The sequence below is a fragment of the Drechmeria coniospora genome, chromosome 02, assembly GCF_001625195.1.
Source record: "Drechmeria coniospora strain ARSEF 6962 chromosome 02, whole genome shotgun sequence".
Classification (NCBI taxonomy): domain Eukaryota; kingdom Fungi; phylum Ascomycota; class Sordariomycetes; order Hypocreales; family Ophiocordycipitaceae; genus Drechmeria; species Drechmeria coniospora.
Window position 1 is genome coordinate 4,565,469 of NC_054390.1, and position 13,122 is coordinate 4,578,590.

At 53.4% G+C, this 13,122-nt stretch overlaps 3 protein-coding genes across 3 annotated transcripts; all 3 read right to left on the reverse strand.

Moving 5' to 3' along the window:
- Nucleotides 1-96: 96 nt before the first annotated feature.
- On the reverse strand, nt 97-2,255 carry DCS_04359 (uncharacterized protein; the record flags this gene model as incomplete). The annotated part of the gene is made up of 2 exons (XM_040801669.1): nt 97-1,655; nt 1,730-2,255. 2 exons carry the CDS (start codon nt 2,253-2,255, stop codon nt 97-99), a joined length of 2,085 nt encoding a protein of 694 aa, XP_040656702.1.
- Nucleotides 2,256-4,640: 2,385 nt separating this feature from the next.
- On the reverse strand, nt 4,641-5,996 carry DCS_04360 (uncharacterized protein; the record flags this gene model as incomplete). Its single annotated transcript, XM_040801670.1, has 4 exons — nt 4,641-4,892; nt 4,977-5,379; nt 5,573-5,720; nt 5,789-5,996. 4 exons carry the CDS (start codon nt 5,994-5,996, stop codon nt 4,641-4,643), a joined length of 1,011 nt encoding a protein of 336 aa, XP_040656703.1.
- A 2,221-nt stretch (nt 5,997-8,217) lies between these two features.
- On the reverse strand, nt 8,218-10,116 carry DCS_04361 (Regulator of G protein signaling superfamily; the record flags this gene model as incomplete). The annotated part of the gene is made up of 4 exons (XM_040801671.1): nt 8,218-9,193; nt 9,262-9,387; nt 9,448-9,572; nt 9,631-10,116. 4 exons carry the CDS (start codon nt 10,114-10,116, stop codon nt 8,218-8,220), a joined length of 1,713 nt encoding a protein of 570 aa, XP_040656704.1.
- Between the last annotated feature and the right edge of the window lie 3,006 nt (nt 10,117-13,122).

The window sequence follows — 13,122 nt, forward strand, 5'->3', positions numbered from 1 at the left end:
ATCGGGCCCGGCTGCAGTAGGCATTCGACAATGCCCGTCGACACCCTCTATTTGCTTATTCTCATTTTTATCTCGCTCGATAATGAAATTTCAAGCTCAAGAGTCTTGGTCCTGCGTCAGGGGTTTTTTGTTGTTCATGCCGCCATAAGCGCACTTGGCATTATGAAAGGCAACATTAGCCGCTGCCTTCCAAACCTCGGACCCGTTCTTCAACATGGGTGCGGTCCAGAAAAGGCGGCAGTCGGCATGGTTCGTGGTAAACTGGGTCGGTATGCCATCCTGAACATGCCTCGCTTGGATCCAATCGGCCGAGGTCACTGTCGCAACAACAGATCGACGTATAGGGGTATCGCTAAACCGGTTCAGAACTGCCAGCCGCAAGGGGTCTGTCGTTGCCTTCTTCGCCCTTTGCACGGCATTGTAGAGGGATTGGTAGGGGATAAGCGGACCGCCCTTACCGCCGCCCGTTCCCTGCATCGGCCCAACCTTTGGACGACCTCCGATGGCAATAGTCTTAACTCCGTAACGACTTAAATGCTCTGAAAAATACGCACAGGCAGAGTTGCAGATACCATCGTGTACTATGACAATATTCTCGGGCTTGAACCGTGGCAGGCCCACAATGGCCAGCTTGCCATAGCCCGTAACCTCCATGCCGACGCCATACTCTTTGTTTGTTGTAATCATGCTGTTGTTCAGATCCCAGCGATAGAGGGATGTATAGTTGGTCCCCTTAAAGGACTGTGATGAAAACTTATCCTCAAACGTCTTGAATGGCCGATTCTGAACGTCGACACCAAAACGGTAATCTGTATACCAAAGGCTCGAATCCCATGCCACAGTTGTATCCGTGCTCGCAAGGGGGTCGGTAATGTTGGCAAGCCGCTCGCCTGTGCTGCGGGCTAGAGCGATCGCCTCTTCGCTCATCTTGCCACGGAAATAGTAGTCCTCTTCAATATCGGGTATTATTTGGTGGAGCAAGTCGATGAACTGGACGAAGAGACCTCCAACATTTGACTGCAGATCGATCACTAGCTTCGTCTTTCCAGCACCTGCCGCCATTTCTAGGAATGTGCGGCAGACGGACTGAAACTCGGCAGTGCTGTTGCTGGCGAATGCAGCAAGAGCTAGGACAGCGGTATTCTCTAAGCCACTGTCCTCAAGGTAGTATCCAGAAACGACAAGATCCGAGGTGGCCATTTTTGGCTCCGGGTACGTAAAAAAATGGCCTTTTGCAGCGGCAGCCATAGAAGGCACGTCGAATATGTATGGGTGTGTCGGCTGCGGAATCGGCGTGCTGCTGCCTTTGGGAGCACAGAACATGTTAAAGACGGCAGTTCCATTCCGAAGAGTCCTCCAGTCTCCTTGAAGGACGGCTAGGTTATCCACCGTCACTGGTGTTCCGTTATTGGCGTAGGTGTACGTCGTGGTCGCTCCCGGATAGAGAAGGCCAATATAGTTGTAGCCAGAAACAAAGTTTCCGACCTGTGCGGTCTTGCTGTAGGTAGATCGGTCGAAAAACATGGAGTTGTAGCCAGCATCGATATCGGTCCACTCAGTACCCCTGGCAGCTATCGACTCCATAAAGGTAGCAGCATCAATACCGTTAATGGCGGCAATGACAGGTGCCGTCTCGGGGTTCTTCCTGACGTCGTCTGTACAGCGGCGAAACAAGCGATATCAGCGTCACCGGTAGCAAGAGGCGCAGCAACGGGGGCGGTGGGCTTACCGTAACGCTTAATAGCAGGTAGCGAGAGGCCGTCTTCACTAACAGAAGCCAGTACATCGGTCCGACTCCACGCAACAGCATTAAACAAAAGATCGGGTATGAATTGAAAGTGACTGTCGTGGCCAGGCATGAAAACAGTTTCCAGCAAGTCTACCTGAAAGGTATATTCGCTGGTGTATTTCCTGTCCTTCAGGTTCTGTTTCACCTTGGCCAGGTTGGCGAAGAGATCGTAGGCTGGAAAGGGGTAGCCAGTAGGGGGGTCCGCCTTGTAGGCTGCGTCCGACTGGAACTGAAGGTAGGGCTCCAGCGAGTGGACCAGGTCCAGGGCTGCCGTCCTGTCGAGAGGCACGGAGTTGAGGCACTGGTAGGCCAGGGCGGCCGGCACCTTTGGCGAGCCCGGTTTGTGGGAGTCAATATGGCTTATCCACAGATCGCTGACCTTGGCGCACGCTTCGTCAGACCCAACGGCTAAGGCTCCCGCGCCAGCAAGGAGCAGCCCGATGGCGGCAAAGATGTTGTTGCGCATTGTGCCCGTCCAGACCTCGGATCGGTATCGTAATACAGGTTCGTTATGGTAGGCGGTGGCATGGACGGCCACCAGAACGGCTGGTTACTGAAGGGTGCTCCCGAGTGCTTATATACCTTCCCGTTATTGTGTGGAAGCACACGAGTCGGTGTCTTGCAGGCCACGACAAGCTCTCACCAGAAGCGCACTCGAGCAAATATTTGCACGGAGTAGGGATGTAGACGGGGACTCGCCCATTCATCGTCCTATCCCCTACCCTCGGCCGAGTATTACATCGTGCCAAGTGTGAACCTGTAAGGAGTATTATTCCATGCACATGCACAAGTACGGAATCAACACATGTGCTTGGGTGTAACACTCCGTACATGTAATGTAGCTGCACCTAGTTGGCTTAATCCTTGACGGTGGATTCATAACCGTACATGTATATAGTATTGCTCCGTATTAATGCCTACTAACGAAGCAACTCCACACAACCTTGTGCTATGCTATAAGCACTCACGGTATGTTCTGCAGTTACTATTACTACGTGTATTTACAAGTACTTGTACGGTGGGTAGGTGTGCTCCGTACACTTTTATGTACTAGTAATTGGTTTTAACACAAGTATGTACGTTTAGTCAGACAGTTGCACCTCCTAAGGGCTTGTATACCGCAAGTGCAGAAAGTGCACAAGCACTTGTACAAGTACGGTCAGTACAATTTGGAAAGGCTCCTCCATGTGGTGGAGAAGCTCAGTGGGATAGGTGGTATTTACATACTCAACCAGGCGCGCCTGCTCGCTGTTGCTCGTCGGAAGCACGCAACGCTTTCTCATTCTCTCCCGAGTTGTCCAAAGCGGAAAGCGAATCGTCCAAAGCCGAAAGCAAGTGTGTTTAGGCATGCTCGTGACGAGTTCAACGCGAACGAAAACTCACTTGCCCTATATCGGACCACTGATAACTGGGGTGAGGGGCTGGCATACTACATAGCGTACTTGCTAACTTACTTTCACCTACTTACAAATAATACTTACTGTAGTTGTACATGTACTGTAGTTGCAACGTAAGAGTCTAATATAGATACCTTCTGGCTATTTGGATACAACAGTACTGTAGGGATATCGGGTCGGCGGGTTCACGCGTGACTGCAAATACGCGCTGTTACCTACTAGAATTACTCATATTTATGGCTCCCGTACCTCCTGCGTTCCCATGACAGGATTCGAGCAAGTGCAAGAAACATAGTTCATGTCGTATGAAAATTTGCCGCCCCATTCATCGCCAGCTAAGTGCTTGTACCTGCAAGATCCTCTGCAACGTTCCTGTACGTAGTTGCCATTTATGGATTCGGGACGTTATCGCCAAGATCGTCTCAACAATGCCTGGACTGCCTCAATGTTACGTCAACGTTTCGAAGAAGGGCAAAGGGCTCTGAAGCAAGCGATGTTCACTTGTCCCCTGTTCTACGCCATGTAAGCAGCACCGGCCAGCAGCAACGATATGGTTACGTATTCAAGAGGGTGCGAAATTAATATGATATGAGGTGCATGCCAATATGATAACATACTTGTAGCTTCAGTGCATTTGCGACGGCGGCAATGACATCGACGCCGGCTGAAACCCTGCTCCACGAGCTTCGGGCCGGGTCAAGTTACGCCGAGATACAGAGTGGGACGGGTTCGGCGCTGGGGTCCTTCAACTGCCTAGCTTCACTCTGGAACTTTGTCCAAGTACGCAGTATTCACATGTAATTAAGTGTTTGCGTCGAGCAGTCCGTACTTTCCCAATACAAGGCACGAACATGCTGTTGGAAGGCCAATGCCAACCAACCAGTACCGCCCTTGTATGCACAGGAACGCAAGTATCTCGGAGGTCGGCAGCCCTTTCTCATCCATATTGCCCTTGTCAGATAAGGCGATTCCAATATTTGACAACATATTTACGGTATCCTTCACCTAGGGGCCATTGTTCATGTCTCCGTAGGCGCACTTGGCGCCGTTGAAGCCAGCGTTGGCCGCCGCCTTCCAAACCTCGGATCCATCGAACAGCATGGGCGCCGTCCAGTAGAGGCGGCAGTCGGCATCATTGTTGATCAAGTACTGCGTTGGTGTACCATCGTCAAAGTGCTTCCTAAGGACCCAGTCGGCCGAGTTTACTATCGCATGGAAGGATCGACGCAAAGGTATATCGTTATGCCGCGCAAGGGCTGCGAGCCGTCCTTTGCCCCTGCCTTTACCCTTTTTTCCCTCTGGACAGCTTCATATATATCTCGGTAGGATATGGCGGCGGCGCCCTTGGTGCCGCCCGTGCCCTGCATGGGACCTGACTTTGCACGCCCGCCCATCGCCACCGTCCTCACGCCGTGGGCAGCGAGTTGTTGTGATAGGTAGGCGCGTCCAGAGTTTCAAATGCCGTCGTGGAGAACGACGATGTTCTCAGCAACAAAGAGCGCCTTCTCCGGCTTTGACAGCGCCCCGTAGCCCGTAATGTTTATTCCGGCGCCGTACTGCTTGTTCGTCGTGATCAGGGGATCCTCCAGATCCCAACGATAGAGCGTCGTGTAGTTCGTTCCTTGGAAGATCTGCGATGAGAATTTATCTTCAAACTTGCTGAATTTTCTGTCCTCAACATCGACGCCGAAGCGGTAGTCCGTATACTAAAGGCTTGAGTCCCAAGCAGCAAACGTGTCGTTCGACTTCAGGGGTTCGATGCCCTCGAGTCAGTCGCCTAGGCTATGTACCAGGACGATGGATCCGTCGCTCATCATGCCGCGCAGGAAGATATCCTCCTCGATGTCGGGCACCAGTTGGTGGAGCAGGTCGAGGGTCAGTAGGTAGATGCCATCGACATTGGCCTTTATGTCGATGACTAGCTTCGTCTTGCCGGCGGCGGCGGCCATTCTCAAGAACTTGCGGCACACTGATTGGAACTCGGTAGTGCTGTTGCCAACAAAGCTAGCGATTCTGAGGACGGCAACGTCATCTAGACCGGGCCCGTGAAGGTAGTAGCCAGGGACCGCAAGATTCGAGGTGGCAGCCTCGGGTCTGGGGAATCTGGCAAATGCACCGTCCTTGACACCGTCCAACTGAGGCACCTTGAAGATGTACCGGTACCTTGGAAACGGCCGAGAGGGGACGGGTTCTCTATATTGCAGAATGCTTTATGAACAGCCGTCCCGTCCCTACGGTTCCCCCAGTTGCCGTGGAGAGTGGGAAGGTTCTCAGTGTCCGATTTGCTTCCGTTCTCAACGAGGTAGCCCGTTGTTGCTCCGGGGTAAATAAAGCCTGAGTAGCCTCCGAAGTGGAAGTTTCCGCCGACGCCACGCTTGCTGTTCACAGCTCGCGACATGAACATGGCGTGTAGCCAGCGTCTATATCACTCCATTCGGTACTGTTCACGGCAAGCGCCTCGACGCAGCTGGCAGCGTCAACATCATTGATGTGGGTGATGACCGGGGCCGTCTCGGGGTTATCCCTCACGTCGACTGTTTAGCGATGAAGTGATCCGTCGTGTCAGCTACATGTATGTGATCCGTCGGACGCGAGGTCTTACCGTAATGCTTGATAACCGGCAGCGCAGAGCCATCCTCGCTGATGGACACGAATACCTCGGTGCGCTTCCACTGCGCCGCCTTGGCCATCAAGTCGGGCACGAATATGAAGTGGCTGTCGTGAGCGGGAGAGAAGGAGGGCTTGTTCAAGTCCTGCTGGAAGGCATATTCGCCGCCATACATACCATCCAGCAACTTGCGCTTCACCATGGCCAAGCTAGTAAAAATGTCGTGGGCGGCGAAGGGGTAGCCGGGGGGGGGGGGGGTTGCCTTGTAGGCGGCGTCCGACTGCCATTGAGAGTAGGGGCTCAAGCGAGTCAACGACGGCGAGCGCTGCCGGCTTGTCCAGAGGAACCGATGGAGACAGGTGTAGGCCAGGCCGGCTGGAACGGTCGGTTTTTGGCCTCCTTGTATTCGTTTGCTCTAGCCACGCATCGCTGACCATTGCGCACGGGTGATCGATTTCGCCAACGACGGCGGCTGCTGCGCTCGTGAGGAGCAGGCCGGTCGCGACGAGGATGCCATTGCGCATTGTGCTCCTTTGCGGATAGAGATGGGTATCCGGGCCAGGTGCTCGTATTGTAGTCAACTCGTACTAAAAAAACGTCTGGTGACCGCTTAGCCTGCCCCTGAACTCGTTCGCTTGCCTGTACAGCACGTTCTCATTTCCTGTGCAAAGCATAGAACGGTGTTACTGGTTTTGATAATTCACGACGTTACGTGAATATGTGTGTTCGGTATGAGCACGCAAATTCATACAATTACATGTTTACTTACTACCGAGGTGTATGGAGCACGATGTGGTGCTTGTGTTTCCGAGCAAGTCTTCGGTAGGCATACTTACTCCTGCGTCGATGTCTTTGCGTACGGGTATGAATATATTCCCAAGTAATTACATGACAACTACTTCGTACCAGAAATCTATTTGAGGTGTCCAGGAAGTACCAAGTACAGTACCCCGTACATCAGCAGGTGTATTCCGTACATCCACATGTGTTGTACACCTACTCCGTATGTAAGTAGTATAGCAATTATTAAACGGTAATTACGAGTGCATGAAGCTGCAAGTACTGTAAGTAAATGCACGTACTGTACTCCGTAATGCCATGGCAATACGGCGGATACGGTATATTACGTTTACCATGGAATAATGGGTATTTTGGTCTCCACTCTCATATGCCTAGAACCGTGATATTACGTACAGTACGGTCCCAGCACCCTAGGCGTGATAGAGCAACACAAAACTACATGTACTCAATTGTATGTACTTAAGTAATTATTACTTGTACTGTACCCCGTAAGTACTTGCACTCCGTACATAAGTGAGTAGGTGCACACCTACTCGTTCTCATCGCTGAGCACTTGTGCAACTACGGTAGTATGAGCATCTCGAGGCTTGGCCTTGATCGTGACGGAAACGCAGTGAGGCTGTGACTGTTTCGCAGCGTACCAACGTCTACCCGATATATACCTAAGTACAGCTATTGACTGTAGTTGCTAGTCAGTACAAGAAATGTACGGAGAACACTCAAGTGTGCTTGCAGTCCGTAGAACGAGGATAGTTACTGCGTGCAGTTCACACTTCGTACTGCTGGCTATATGGACAATGGCGTTGGTGGCAGAAGATAATCATGCCATTAATGAAGACATGAGATATGCCACTTGTACAGTATAGCCTCTCCTATGCGCTGTATAGGGTTTTATGATTCAGGGCCAGTTACCGTAATTGCTTACTGCAGACATAACAATCACCGTACTTGTGCAGCAGTAGGTGCTTTCACTTTTGCAGTCACAATAAGTATGCTTGTTTCTTGCCCGTGTAAGTACTGTACTTGCGAGGAATATTGCATCGTTTGATACATGTCATGTCTACATTTTATAGCTACGGCCATGATCGAGCATGTACTTGTATGCAATACGGAGTACTTACATGAACAATTATTGTAAGTAGGTGTAGCTCGGCCCCATGCAAAATCTGGGGCGGAAATTGGTGTTCAGTGGGTGCTCATATACCTTACGTATTATGTGAGGAATTGTACGTAACGCAATGAGAGTCGTACTTTTGCACTCGGTGATGTGAACCAGTGTACTTATTATCCATTGCACATGTACTGTAGTTGTGCATCTACTTGCACTTGTGTACAAGTACTTGTTGGGATGTGCTCGTAAGTAAATGTGCGCAGTGACAACATCATTGAGAATGGTCTTCCGACGCTCTTGTTCATCGAGATGAGCGTCTTGGGGCGATCACCGTCGGCTCGAGCGGGGAGGAATTCCACGCCCAGGTTTGTGTTGCATAACCCTATCCCATTCTCCTAGGGTCTCAACCGTAAAGCAAGCGTGTCGTTTAAGAGACAACAGTCCATTTTTCAAAAAAATATACACTGTAGAAAAGTGTGGCGTAGAAAGCTGCCAAGAAGCAGCGGCAACGTCACCTCGAGAACCGCCTCCGTGCCGTCTCAAAGACATCGTTCCCAGCCTCCATGACGTCAACGGAATCGAGGCAGGACCTCCAATGTTTGACAAACTTGGGCCATGTGTTGGTTAGCACGAGATACTTGATGCTCTTCTCGGCATCTCGGAAGACCGTTTCGTCAAACTCATCCGGTATCTCACCGCAGAACTGCACCCGGTCGTGCATCAGCCTGCTCGCCATCGGCTCGCCCGTCAACTTTTCGGACCCTCGAGAGGATGCGACCGAGTATGCGGGCGTGTCAAACAAGGTCGCGGGCTCGACTTCGCCCTTGTCGCCGTACATGATGCGCGCCGCGCGCTCGAAAACGGTCTCGAGCTGCTTCAAGTCCTTTGACGAGATATTGATGGGAAACTCGGCGTCGCGGACGCTGATGAACTCGGCGTAAATGCGGAGAGCACTGTCGAAGCGCTCGAGGACGAGCTCCCTCGCATGCGAATCCTTGGCACCGCCCTCGCGGACGGCGGCCGGAAGCGAGTTCCTCCACTCGGCCACGTTGGTGAGGAAGGCAATGTTCTCGCCCGAAAAGTCGCGCAGGGCGGCAAACTCCTGGAGCGGCATCGGTCTGCGCTCCAAAACGTGCTCGAGCGCGCTCATGGTGAGGATGCTCTCGCCCGAGCCGTTCGTCCTGACCGAGCCGTTGGTCGACGCCCAGCCGGACATGATGGACTCGACGACGGTCGAGGCCGAGTGGAGCGATTTGGTGCCCGACGCCATCGCCACCTGGTTCTTCGATTCCCACTGGGCGATGGAGTCGAGCGTCTCCTTCCGCAGCGCCTGTTGGCGCATCACCTCACAGCAGGGAAGGAAGATGGTGAACACCTCGGTCATCATGATGGAGACGGCTATCCACTGGGGTGGAATCCAGTACCTGTTGATGGGTTCCATGGCGGGAACGTAGAGGGCGATGAGCCACATGGGCGTCGCATGCAGGCTGGTATCGTCACCGGTTAGCCGACCTGCCTCCTTTGCCGTTCATGGCACGCAACAAGCTCAGCTCACTTGACAATGGCACATGCTACGGTTTGAAACCGCCAGCCTTGGGTGTCGCGGATGCCGCGCGCCTTCCAGAGGACGACGGGTGCGACGATCCAGGCCCAGAAGAACTGCCAGAATAGCGAGGGCCACCTAGAAGAAATCCGTCAGCTTTTCGGTCGACCATTCGTCGGCGAGGACACTTGAGCCTACCATTCCCAGCCTCGGCCCATCTCCATCTTCTGCTCCATCTCGCCACCGCGAACCTCGGTACCCGGAATCCCCCAGTCGCCGTGCCATTTGCGGGAGATGAGGAACATCAAGATTGTGAGGAGCAGCTAGGACAAGATCATCAGTTGGCACAACGTCGAAAACGACCAAGCCGGTGGAACCCACCTGGACGAACATGCCCAAGCCGACGACGACCAGTATCTTGGTCGTGTATTCGAGGCGGCGGAAGCGGCCGGCGAGGCCATGCTCGGGGCGAGCTTCGACCGGCACATCCGCACCGCGCTTCTCGGCATACCTCCTCTGCGTCTTGGCAATGTGCAGGAATCGACTGTTGGAGGCATGGAAGAGCGCGATGCCAAAGGGCAGATAGACGCCCATGATCCAGAATTCGACCTGGCCGGGCACCAGCGGTCCCAGCACGTAGCCGAGCTGGACGGATATCCAGTACAGGTGAAGCATCCCGACGGCCGCGAGCGAGAGGCCGAGTCCCCGGATGCGGAGAGCCGGCAGGTGGCGACGGGATAGGAGGAAGGCCATGCCGGCGATGACGGATGCCGTCCAACCGCTCGCCCAGCATGCCCACCAAATGCCAACGGCATCGAGCACCGGCTCCGGCCTGGAGTTTGCGGTGACACCCAGCTCCGATCCCATGGCGAGCAAGAGCAGGTCAGGCCTGTTGTCGATTCGCCTGCGATGCTGACGTACTGCCCCCGGGCTGTTTGTTCTACTTGAAGTCAAAATGGGACATGAGAGGAAATGAAGGCAGTGCTGAAACGGGCTGTTGGCTGTATTGTTGCAAGGCACGACCACGACGACGAGGAAGCAAATTTAAGCGACTCGATAGGAAGCATTGCCCGGTGAACAGCAACGGCCCCTCGTGAAAGCGGTGCCGTCCCGAGGCCGGCAGAGGAGATGTTGGTCGTGAAGCGCGACGTGCTCCTTTTGTGGGTGGCTGTTGTTCGAAGGAGCACGACCGTAATTGCTGCACGATGAGGATGCAGGGCAGTCTAATGACGGTACGGTTGGGAGCACAAGGGTTGCGGGATGGCTGGCATCCCTCCACTGCCTCGCATCCTCCCTTACCCGTCGTTGTCTCGACGGCACTCGCCAGCCATCAAAGTGAAACCCGGACGGTGGTTTGCATGTCTTACTGATGGCCGCTCTGGTCAGTCGTTTCTCGAACCAGTGCCCAGGTCAGACCAGACATTTCGCTGCCCTTGCAGCGACGTGATCGGCAACGCAACGACAAGGTTGAACTGGGTGCCCCTGCGACGGTTCGTCACCCCTGTCGGGTTGTCGGCGCCGGTGGCCAGTGGCGGTACAAAGTGATGGAAGGAAATAAAAAAAAAAGTTGCTTGCGTTCGCCCTCTATACCATTTGCATCGCTGCTTGCCTCAACGCGTAGGCCAGTACACGAGAGCGAATCGTCGGGGCTCCTGCTCCCAGTGCGACTCGAAAACGTCCGGTGAGGTGAATGGCAGGTCATGCACCAGACTTGGTGCATCAGCTGGTTGACGGTGTGCGACTCGTAGTAGTACATGCAAATGTGCGTGCAGGCGGCGGCAGCTCTGCGTCGGCCTCCATCCATGCCGTCATTGTCAAGCTTCTTCCTGACCGTTGCATTGCATTGGTCATCGGAGCGTTGATCATGAGTCTGGCATTCGATTCTCACCCATCAGTGGTGACTGAATTGGCAGACAAGGTCATGAATGCGTCCGTACAGGGTGGAAGATGTCATCCTGCGACGGCCTTGGGAGGGGATGCAATCACTGAAGAGTCTGATTTCGGTCAAACTTGGAACAGAACAAGGCCGAGTACTGAGTGACGAGCGCGGCTCGGGCGGCAGGCAAGTCAAACCGTCGATAGAGGCAACGGTGCTCGGATTCTGCCAATCATGTTGCATGCTTCCAAACCGTTGTTGCTTGCATCCCTGCACATGACAATGGGAGTGCAGACCATTGGACCAAGATCACCCAACGTTTGGTGGGATGCCTGCCCGGTCCGTGGAAGCCGAAGTGAGCATCGGGTTACCGTTTGCATCTCGAACGGCTCGCTACCCAGAGTTCAGCATGAGATGCTCTCGTTCACCTTGCGAGAATTGTGTAAGTACGGAAGGGAGCCCTGGGTGATGTGCAGCAACGAGACAAGGGCTCAAGTGCGCCGCAACGGGCCATTGTCCGGCCGCCCGTGACTTGGGTTCATCCAGCCTTCTGATCGGCAGAGGGCGATTCCAGGCAGCACATGGATAAGCACGGGTTGAAACGTCCAGAGTGGTTAGAGTCTTGTATGCGCCCGGGCGTCTCCGTTGGTTCTCGAGCCTCGTGGTTGACTCGACTAGCTGCTGGTGCGTAGCCAACGGTCGCCCATTGGCAAACTGTAGTTTGTGAATGCTCGGAAATGCATCCATAAGCTTTCGGGTGAGCACACCAAACTGGTAGTGTATAGCCAGAACGAGGCAATCGGGGACTCGTATCACGACGTACGTTGCCGTTGTCGGTTGAAGCCACGGGGTCGGGGCCACTGATCGAGGTTGGAGCACGGTGTCATGACGGATAAAAAATGCGGTGACTGTCAGGTATTTCATTCGTGTGAACAAGTGGCGAGATGACCAGGAACCCTTGTTGCGTAGTGGCTTGGGTGGTTACGACGAGGTCGTGGCAGGGCGAGATGGCCGTCATTGTGATGCTGCTGTTGTGTCCCATCAGTGCCATCAGCTCCTGCGGGGTGACGGGCAGGGTCGCTAGGTGTATGCAGCGTGTCGAGGTTTCAGACAAGAAGGTTCATCCGGGTGATTGTGTCAAGTCAATCATGAGCGAGCCGTGTTTATTTTCGATGGCGGTGAAGCCAGGGACGTCCATGGGAATGGATATCGGAAGCTGACATGACATGTACGCGAGGACAAGAATACTTTGAGCCAGAACAGAGTAATGATTACGGAGTAATGCTCCGAACGCCTGTGCCGACTTGTACTGTACAGGACAAGGAACAAGTAATGTAAGTCTGCGCTTGTACTCGGTACTTGCTTCCACTTACATGGAAGTACTGCCGGAAGTCGAACTTCTATGGCATTCTCTCCGTTTCTGTACCCCTTCAGGGCAAGGGCGCATCGGCCAACCGCAGACAGCGAGAGCACGAGGACGAGTGTGAATGGCTGTGCCTAACGTCAGTTCGGAGTACTGTACTTACTTGGCATGTACAAGTAAGTATCAGCAGTAGATCCTGAAAGTACAAGTACAATTTGGCAATACTGCAACCAACCATTTAAGAACAGTAAGTACTCCGTGGGTAATAATACGGAGTAATGATTATCGTCGTACGGAGTACCAAGCAAGTACTTGTACAGTACTTACAAGTACAGTACAGTTCCTACGTGGCCAGCGATAGCAAACCATTGAACACTAATCGATTGACAGGTACTATTAAGGTGCTCGGCGTACGATCGTGATGGTCCCTGAAAAGGACCGAATACAGGTGCAGATGCAGATGTAACATTGTCATCACTGCGTTGCTGTTTCGGTATGGTGAAATGGAGCACATTCCCTGCTATTGACTTTGGAGCGTGGGGAGATGCAATTGGGCTTATCGACGATGATGTTTTCACTCTACCCCGCCAGCTCCGGTTTTTGCTCCGACGCGATGACAATGCAGGCTGACGAC